This window comes from Montipora foliosa, chromosome 6 (genome assembly GCF_036669935.1).
Source record: "Montipora foliosa isolate CH-2021 chromosome 6, ASM3666993v2, whole genome shotgun sequence".
NCBI lineage: Eukaryota > Metazoa > Cnidaria > Anthozoa > Scleractinia > Acroporidae > Montipora > Montipora foliosa.
The window spans coordinates 24585394-24595393 of NC_090874.1; the positions used below are offsets into that span (position 1 = coordinate 24585394).

Below are 10000 nucleotides of genomic sequence, written 5' to 3' on the forward strand. Positions count from 1 at the left end.
CTTTTATTCAATTTTTCATATACTGTATAATGCTTAGTATTTTTTGTCAATCGAATTATGTGACCCTGATTTGTATATTTTTACACGTTTAGAAATAAATTATCAGTTCCACTCACTGTCGAGACCCTGTTTTTTTTTAGTGCGGCCACCTGCGAACAGAGGCAACGTGTCCTTTTCAACTTGCCCGACGATCCATACATTTAGTCTTATTTCCCAGTCAAAATTCCTGTTCAATCAGCCTTTTTGTCAGTTGCTTTGCACTGTGAAAAGTTACCGTTAATGTAGGTAAAACACTTAACGTATGCATTTTAGCTTGAAAATCCTCGAATGAAAGTTTACGTGGCTTCACTCTTGCCGTTTTAAACTATTGCCACGTCAATCATGACTCAACCTACGCACGCTCATTTACCTTTTTAGTTTTATTTACCTTCAAAGGTACGTCCATGTAATCGTCTGTAAAAATGGGCTCTTCAATGATGCTGTAATCAATCCCCGCAAAGCTGCGTACTTTGCTGAAAACTATGGGCAGGTAAATATTAGCTTTAATCAACAACATCAAAATAGGCTCCAGGCTGCAGTTGTTGAAAAGGTGGATAATGCTATCCACCGGATAAATCACTATCCCTTAGTCAGTATCAAAACTTACATAATACTCTTTGTTTGTTTTTCGAAAATTTTGCATAAGCATTGTTTTATTTTCTCTTGGGACTTACAATGGATAGCACAACAGACCCTTCTCCAAAATGGCGGCAACGAATTTGAATGAGTTAAAATTGAACTGAATTAAAAACTGACACCAGAAATAGAAGGAGCAGCTTTACTTCAGTAACCCAACAAAGTTTCAGCTTATTAGGTGTTATATCAGCTAAGAAAATGCAAGTTGAAGTTGGACACCGACCCGGGTCAGTTCAGCGTCGAATATTACGTTTACATGAGCCTGGACTGGGTGAGGGTTGGGTCATTCGCGGCTGACCCGGGTCAGTTCCCTTTCGCTGGGTTGAAAGGGCTGGTGACTACTTGTCAGTGAGGAAAATGGCGGACGAACCATGCAATCATAACAATCATCAATTTGTGTTAACGTTATCAGTCATTTTGGTACAGGCTGCGCATAGGCGAAAACGCTGAACCGCAAAAAAAGTGATGTTCAAACAATCCCGGGTCAGATACGCCAGTGTTTACATGAAGAAATTGAAGAAATTTCAACCTTTCTAGCCGGGTCAACCCGAGTCTTGAGAAGGGTTACCCGGCAAGGGGGGCTGACCCGGTTTGACTACTGTTTTCATGTAAACGCTTATAAACATTTGATTGCAAAAGGGTTACCCGCCGCGGTGATTCAACCCGGGGTAAAAAGCAACCCGGGCTCGTGTAAAGAGGCCCTTACAGACGTTTGTATGAAAAGGGGTATACGGCATACCCCTAGCCATACAAACGTCAGTAAATTTTTCACTTTTCAACTTGCATTTTCTCACTTAATATTATACTTGATATGCAAAAACTTTGCAGGGCTACTAAAGTAAATGTTTTCTTTCTAGTGCTGGAATACGTTTTTAATTATAACTTATTTGAATTTTTGGCCTCCAGTTTGGATAATGATTTATCCGGCGGATAGCGTTATCTATCGTTTGAACAACTAGGACCAGTGCAATAAAACGGTACATGTACATCAGAAATTAGTATAAATCACTATCTTTAAAAATGTGCTAGTACATTGCTGTGTTTAACATAGCATAAAGAAGGCTCTATTGCAAGAGTGTTGTTCGTGCTCAAATCTACAAGATAATCACAGCGCCTTTTAATTAAATTACTCTTCATATTTCATCGAATCGGTATTCTTGCTTTTAAAGCCAAGTCTTAGTTGCTCAAAGCCCGATTACGCTAAACCAGGATTACTGGAAACATAAATTGCATTTTATTTTGCTGCTCAAAAACATTTGCAAAAAAATATAATAATAATAATAATAATAATAATAATAATAATAATAATAATGAACGATAATTTTATGGCACTTGTAGGAATTTGCAGGAATCCAGGCGCTTCTAGGAATTTTCACGAATCCAAGCGGGGCTTCAGGAATCCTACAATAATAAGACAATATACGAATTCCATCATTGAGGCTGTTTTGACGTGCAAAATTTAGACCTCGACACGTATTCTGTTGTGTAGCAGTGTTAATCGGCTTTTAAACAACTTAGTTCAAATCCGCATGATTAATTTGTTGGCAGCCGCCGTGACGTCATTGGAAATTCAGAGCACCGGTAAACAAAGGTTTATTGGGTTTGAACAGAGACCCATAAGGGTTGAAACGTGTAACGGCCCCTTGAGTGCAGGGAAACAAGCTTCTGAATATTTAGTTTGCTAAGTACCACATTTGGAACAACAAGAGCGAGGGGTTTCCAAACATTCAACCAATCAGTTGGCACTGAATATTCGGAAGCTGTGAACGCGCGTTACACGTTTTAACCTTTATGGGTTTCTGGTTTCTTTTTGTCTGTTGTATCCGCATTCGTACTGACGGTAACTCTCAAAAAAGAAACGACAGTTTTCAATTTACAAAACATGTTTCGACATACTCATGTCATCTTCAGTTGCAAATGAGCTTTTTCAACGGTTGTACATTTGAATTTATGTTAAATTCAAATGTACAACAGTTAAAAAAGCTCATTTGCAACTGAAGATGACATGAGTATGTCGAAACATGTTTTGTAAATTGAAAACTGTCGTTTCCTTTTTGAGAGTTATTGTTACTCTGCTATCTTTACTGACGGTAACCAAATATAGAAAAGTTGAACATGATCTTACAATCTGTCGGGTGCTAACACTCTCGATTTTTCATTTAAGGCTATTGTGTAAAGGTCGTTTAATTATCATTGCCAATTGAAATTCATGGAATTGTCATTTGCCTTTTAAGAAGAGCTTTTAAGAAGAGCATGAAACACGTTGTTAAATTTTCTTTGTTGTTTGTTTTTTGTTTTTTTGTTTTATATTGCTGTTTTTTTCAACTCGGGTTCCCCTGGTCCCTTTCGTCGAAAAGACGAAACTGTATTTATGCCAAATTTGTCCTTGCCAAAAGGTCAATTGCTGGCCGCCTTAATTAACCCGATGTCCTGTATTGCTCCTATAAGGAACAACTGTTACATCGTTTTAACCTAAACCGTTACTTGTCAAACAACAAAACCATAATGAATAGCACAATGATGCCGTGTTCTTCAGTGTGTCTTGTTCTTATCTAAATAATTCTGGACTTTTACTGGGTTGCCATTTGCCAAACCAGTCTAAATTAGTTGAATTTCTTCGTTTATTTCCTGTGTCGGAAATCGGGAAAGTTGGTAACAGGGTCTTTCCTGTCACTCCCCCGCTAAGTATTGTCTTTGTCCCTAGCGGAGAGTCTTCTGCGCCTATCTTTGGTAGGTTCCAGAGGGTAATAGAAAGGCGTAGATTTTGTCCAGTATTTAATTATCCTGCAATTGCGGCAAATGGTGTTTATTGGATATTTAAACAAAATATACCCTCATGGAGCTCAAGATTGGAACGGTAATTCGATAAACAACACAGGCGGTGAAAAATGAACATCTGGAATCTTCAAAGCGACGAATAATGGACTTCGACTGCCGTCTAGCAGTGATCTGTATTTCTAACACTTTACTAACTGTAGTGTTATGTACAACACTGAAACCGAATTGCAAATTCTTGTCTAGGTGGCTATGCGTTTAACAAGAAATCGAACACCTTGAATGCATTTCTGTTCATTCAAATCCAATCTCCGTTGTCTGGCTATTTATATTCATTTGCACAATCTTCACATAAAAATGGAAATGTAGCTAATTCTTGACAGTCAAGAAAGAAAAGAAAAGAAAGCTTGTTGTCTAGTTTTCTGTTTTATGCTTCATTATTCAAGGAAACGTTTCCTCAGAAAAGGGTTTGATCCTGAACTCCGGTGAGAATTTATTTAGTTGTGTATGGCTTTTGACACGGTGTGTGTTGCTTGTTTGCACGCACGGAATGAAATAGGAAGGGTTGTTTGCCTCTAATAGAAAATATGTTGTTTTTTTTCAATAAAAGTTTTGGCTGGAAAAAAAAGGTTTTTGTGAAAATTTTCTGCCTTTGTGAATTCATCGTGTCGCGCAAATATTAACTAATTTGCATACGTGGGTTGCAATTTTATATGGGAGCAGTTTTCATAACGACGACAGGAATTCTGGCTGTTTAGTTATTCTGGTGTAAAATGAAGTTTTTTTGGGAAGCCAACAATATTTCTACTACGCATTTAGGTGATTTTTCACGTTCTTGACCAAATTTAATTTATGGTTTGTGCAACAATCATTTACAAACAAAACCAATTTTAAAAATAAATAGTGTTTCGTTTCCGGACTGATAACTTGTTTGGTTGTTTGGGAATGAGTAATTTGAGTACGACAAACACGTACGAAAGGCAACTCAGTTTACACTCACGGAGCGTCTAGCTAGTTGATGGTTGTGAGTAATTTTTGGGTCGGCTTCCTTTGTCTTGTAGATGGTTTAGGATCACGGTTTTTGTTTAAGCCGGAGGATTATAACGATAATTAAGAACTGTGAAGTACTACTAAACACAACGCGCGTTTTAATCACTTCTCGATCGATTTTTAACGATTAGAACAGTGAAGTACTACTACGCACAACGCGCGTTTTAATCATTTCTCGATCAATTCTTGACTATTGTGTGTTCTTAAGGTAGCTCAAACCAGTTCAACAGTTTGGAGGGAATGTCATATTACAAGATTAGGCTCTCTAACACTGTTTCACGGAATGGCAATCTTATGGTATCAAATAAAAGGACCAATAATTGCTTAACAAGATGCACTAGTCAATTTGACGTAATAGGTTACCATGGAAACAGAAGAACCATGTAAAAACGACCTTTAATTTGTCTTCAAACGCTTCAATCTTAAAAACGAACTTGGTGACCCCCATTTTTTATTGCTTCATAGTGATTGACAATCTAGGATAAAACTCTCTACGTGGTTTTAAAACATTTTCCTGAGCGGATTCACAGCCACATTAAAATTTTCCAATTATGAAGGTGACTCTGAGTCCGCTCCAGATAATTTTTGTTAACTTTGCAGAGAGTTTTACCTTAGTTCGTTTTGAGATATAAGCATTTAAGGACAAAATATAGAGTGTTTTTAGATGGCTCTTTTGTTGACACGGCAACCTCTTATATCACCTCAATGAATACATCTTGTTAAAGAATTATTGGTGTTTCCAATGGTCTGCCGTTATGTGAGACAGTCGGCGAGATTCAATCCTTCTAAATAGTACAATTTTTCGAAAGCATTAAAACTGGTTTGAGCCTCTTTAAATTAAAGGGCGACAGTTAGGCTCTCCTTCCTTTCAGTGCTACGGCCCTTGATACATGATTTGGTGTAAATTAAAATAACTCCTTACTTACGAGGATAGTTTGCCAAAAACTGTGTTCCATCTTCATTCACCGTTTTTCTGGCCTGTTTGCAGATCTTGCAGGGAAAAAAAAAAGCTTCTAAATCGTGTACTGAATAATTGTATAAATAAAAAAGAAAACCAGTTGTAAAGAAGCCTTACAAACTTTTTCAACGCGTCCTTCACTCTTTTGTTCACTTCCTTTTTTAAGAAATTGTAAAGCCAGCTGAAAAGATAAAAAAGAAGAAGAAGAAACTACAGAAGGCTGAACACCAGTTGTGGTCCCATAGAGCGTTCTCATTCACGTGACCAGCAGCCATATTGGATTACTGAAACAAAAGAAAGTATTTGCAAAAGAATAGAGCTCAATTCCCTAAGGATTAGTTTCGTACATCATCATGGCTGCCATTTCTTTGTTTTGGAACACCAACATGGATGCCGTGACGTCATGTGAAAACGCTCTATAGGTGGTTTGCAACCAATCTCTAGAGATCCAAAAAAATAATGATGTCATTTACAATTGCTGGTGGACAAACAAAGGGAGCAAATGAGAGATCCCGTCCACCAGCATGGCGGCGATGATGTAATGTGAAAACCACCTATAAGATCGCCGATGTCACCTTAAGGTCTCAGTATTGGACTGGAACTACAATCATAGACAAAAGTAGTTGGGAAGGTTATGTAAATGAACCACACCAAAGCTGCATTTCAACACGCTTCTGTTAAAGCGCAAAAGAAATAGTTTGACCTTCTCTTCTTATATAGCCCCCCTTCCCCCTATTCAATGTTGGAAGGTAACACCACAATTTCCAACTAAAACCATTCAGTTTTGTATAACATTGAATAAGGGGGGAGGGGAGAGAAGCAATGAAGACGTCAAAAATGCTAACCTTCCCAACGGTTTTGTCTATGATTGTAGCTTGCAATGGAAATAATTTAAAATTTATTTCCCCGCATTAGCCTCCATTGCAAGCTAGTTCCAGTGCAATACTGAGAATGCAAATATGGTCTATTGAATTTGAATGCTGCGAAATGGTTTAAAACGCCCGAGATTAAAATTATTTGGGAGGTCTTCCTTTGCTCGGTGTGAATGGGTCATTAAAGTTCAAAGTAATTCTGCAGTATTCACATTATCAGCAAACAATTATTCCTGGTTGCCGTTACAAGTACTGGGATTTATACCTGTGGCCACCGTAAAATTCAACGTCAACTGACTGAATATGAGATGTGCAATACTGTGATTCACTGAACATCATTGGTTGGCCATCTGAATTTACACCTGGTAGTACAAAACACATGCATGAATTACGTACAGCAGCTTTAAGGTAGATACCTTTAAATCAAGAAAGCATAAAGGGAAGCATTGGGAAGTAGGGATGGTACAGCGGTGACAGAACTCACCTCCCACCAATCTGGCCCGGGCTCCATTCCCAGACTTGGCGTCATATATGGATTGATTTTATTGGTTCTCCATTCTGCTTCGAATAAGTTTTCTCTGGGTACTCCGATATTCCCCTCTCCTCAAAAACCAACCTTCGATTTGATAGAGCTATTTTCGTATGCCCTTGAAGAAGTGTTCGCAATTTGTTTCACGGACCAATGTTTGGCAAGATTAAAACAAATCCTCCTTATTCCGGCCTACGAAATTCCTGCTATGGGGAGTAAACAGTTTGATTGACCAATCACATTACTGCATTTTAAATGACGTCACAGCGAAATGCCGATAGCTTTCCAGAAAGTTTCATGGAGAGATGACATTGTTTGCATCCGCGTTCGCTAAGCCAATGAAAATCCGCGCTCGTTTGTTTTTGTTCGATAAGCCAATCAAATGTTTTGCATTTTTGTTTACGTTCTGTTTTTGAGTTTATTCGTCAAGGTCATGTGAAAGTCATTTAATTAGTGGTTTCATTTGATTTGATCTCGAAACATTGTCCCCACATAGTGCCTCAGTTTACACTTATAATTGACAATTTATATTTGATCTTGGGCTTGACTTCAGGTACGCTTTTAGGAACTTAAAAGTTGCGACTTAAAACTTGCGACATGAATGAGTATTCTGGGCAGGTCTTTCATATGCCGGAAAAGAACAAAGCGAATATAACAATACCTAACTGGCAGGGCCTAATCATTTGTCATCCGCCATTTTAGTCCGGTGTATAAAAGTCTACCGTGTTCTGGCAAACCTTCAAAGATCGTTTGCTTAGCAGTCGTTTGAAAGAAAACGTATAAATTACATTCCACGTTAGTTGGAAACGTTTCGATAAAGAGTCACATATTGAGTACACTAAATACCACGTTCATCAGAAGGAAGCGCTGAAGAGATTTGGGCTTGTACAAGTCCTCGTAGCTAGTTCATTGTAGTGAATACGCTATATCAATTCCGGGATTACTTGGATGTTATAATTACATCAAAGGTCTCATTCATAAAGGTATGTTTGGGATAGGTTGATGACTAAAATGCATTCTCACCAATTCTCACAGTAAGGTTGAATTGAATTCCACGTACACGCAAATTGAAGCCAACAGTATCTTGAAACACAAACCTAGAACAACCCAGAAAAAAAATTCAGGTACTTATCAGTTGTACCTAATTATTATCTTGCCATGAATCCTCTATAAGAAGGGTAGCCGTATTGAAATATGACAAAAATGTAAGTCGAATTGATTGCATTTAACTGAAAAATTAGGCAAAACATAAGATCGTTTGTCAAATATGTTCACTAATTGAGTCGTTTGGTGACTGATGAGAAAGAGAAAGAATGAAGAGAAGACTAAGGAAAAAGCTGATCAGTTTGGAAACGTTTCTATTAGGTACTACATTGATGAAAACAAATGCGGCGTTTATTCGGTGGGGGGACTTTAAAAATAAGTTTGCTTGTACAAGTCCTTGCCGCTTCACTAAACGTGTTGATTGGTGAGTTAGAGGGTCAGTTTGTGTGAGATTCTGGATTTTATATGACTTTGACGAAGGCTTGGTTCTGTTTGTTAAGTGGGATAATTTACCTCATTTTTTCCGCTTAGAAGTGAGGGGTAGATCCACTGTTTTTAGAAAATGGAATGTTGAAGCTGACTACCTGGGAATAGACCTTGTGCAAAGGGAGGATTAGGGATAGAGCCCCGTTGAATGCTTGGTTGGTTAGCGGAATAAGGATTTGTTCAAACGAAAAGTAAGGAAAGATGTGATGAATTAAGATTTAAACTAACCAGCCAACTTTTTTCTTATATGCCAATTGTCCGGAAAAATCTAGGCGAATTCCAGTGGCTTGGAGGGCAAGTCCTTTACCAGAAGCTGTCAAAAGTGAAGAGGACTGGATGGAGGCATGGTTGTTTGTGATACTGTGAAGGAAATGTTCAACAAATCAGTGAGAAGTGCTTAAAGTGCCCCTGTGACCAAAAAATCAATTATATTTTTCTTTGGATTTCAAAACTTTGTCAACAAAACACTAAGTGACCCACGTTTTAAGCCTTGATTTCAAAAAGACACCTCTTTATTTTAACTGTAATTTTCCTATTTAATGGTCCGCCATTACTAACATTATGTTCTTGAGAGAGCTGGATCGAGGAGAAAATGACGTCAAAGGCTCACTAGTTTAAGAATGCAATACGTGTGTACGCCGCAGAATTAATATACAGCACGGGGGTTTTGGGATTTCAGACTTTTAAACTCACGCTTTGCATATATAATAAGCTGCGTTCACACGCTGAAATATTAAGCTAGTGAGCCTCTGACGTCACTTTTCCCTGGATCCAACCATCTGAGGTCCAATCGGTCAGTTTTGAACGTGAGCAATGGCGGACCGTGAAATCCAAAACTCACACTCAAAGTAAACGGCCTTTGGATGAAAATCAAAGCTCAAACTTTTGCCAGTCAGGTGTTAAGCAAACACACTTTCAAAATCTGAAAGAAAAAAGGAATTGTTTTTTTTTATCACAGGAGCACTTTAAAGGATAAGGTTAAGTTTTTTTGTAACATGTCCTTTCCATAACTGACAAGAATTCTTAGTCATTTTTAGCATCAAGACAACCATTATTATGGGCACGTCATCCTTTTAATTTTCGGGTTTCTACTTAATGAAGATTCAGAAATCTCTGCGGTATGAGCTTAATGTCCAACTACAGTTGGTTTGTATGTATGAGTCGAGTTAGTAGAGGGAGACTGGTTATGAAAGCTGCTGCACTTCAAAGGGCAAAACTGTAAGGCGCTCTCTGAGGTTGAATGTACCAAGCACCGCGACCGTGCACATTCGAAACAAGATGGCTGACTGCAAGATGATCTCATTGCATGGCGAGAGGATTTGGAAACAATTCTGTTATGCGACATTTTTGAAGAGAATCAAGCAATGTGTTAACGATCAAACAACAACAATGATATTGAATGTAAGGAGAAATGTAGACTCGGAAAAATATCCGACTAGATATAGACTCGGAAAAATATCCGAGTCGTTTTGTAAACTTTGCCCCGTTTACAAGGGGTTACAGCTTATCGAACTCTCTCTCAATCAGTAAACTCGACTGAGTTTATAACTAAGCGTTTAATCAATCTCTCGTGTTCGTCTTACAACGGGTGTGTAAAACTACTCTGACTCT

The 10000-nt window shown here is 38.1% G+C and overlaps 1 protein-coding gene across 4 annotated transcripts in view; it reads right to left on the bottom strand.

Annotated features, from left to right (window-relative positions):
• Positions 1 to 10000, bottom strand: part of LOC138007024 (lipopolysaccharide-binding protein-like) — a 65791-nt gene that overhangs the window by 43106 nt on the left and 12685 nt on the right. For all 4 annotated transcript variants that reach the window (XM_068853698.1, XM_068853697.1, XM_068853699.1 and 1 more), the window contains 6 exons: positions 8618 to 8749; positions 7883 to 7956; positions 6596 to 6692; positions 5576 to 5639; positions 5427 to 5490; positions 428 to 519 (listed from right to left, as the gene is read on the bottom strand). In XM_068853698.1, coding sequence (XP_068709799.1) covers positions 428 to 519; positions 5427 to 5490; positions 5576 to 5639; positions 6596 to 6692; positions 7883 to 7956; positions 8618 to 8749 — 523 coding nt within the window. The remainder of the gene's footprint in view (positions 1 to 427; positions 520 to 5426; positions 5491 to 5575; positions 5640 to 6595; positions 6693 to 7882; positions 7957 to 8617; positions 8750 to 10000) is intronic.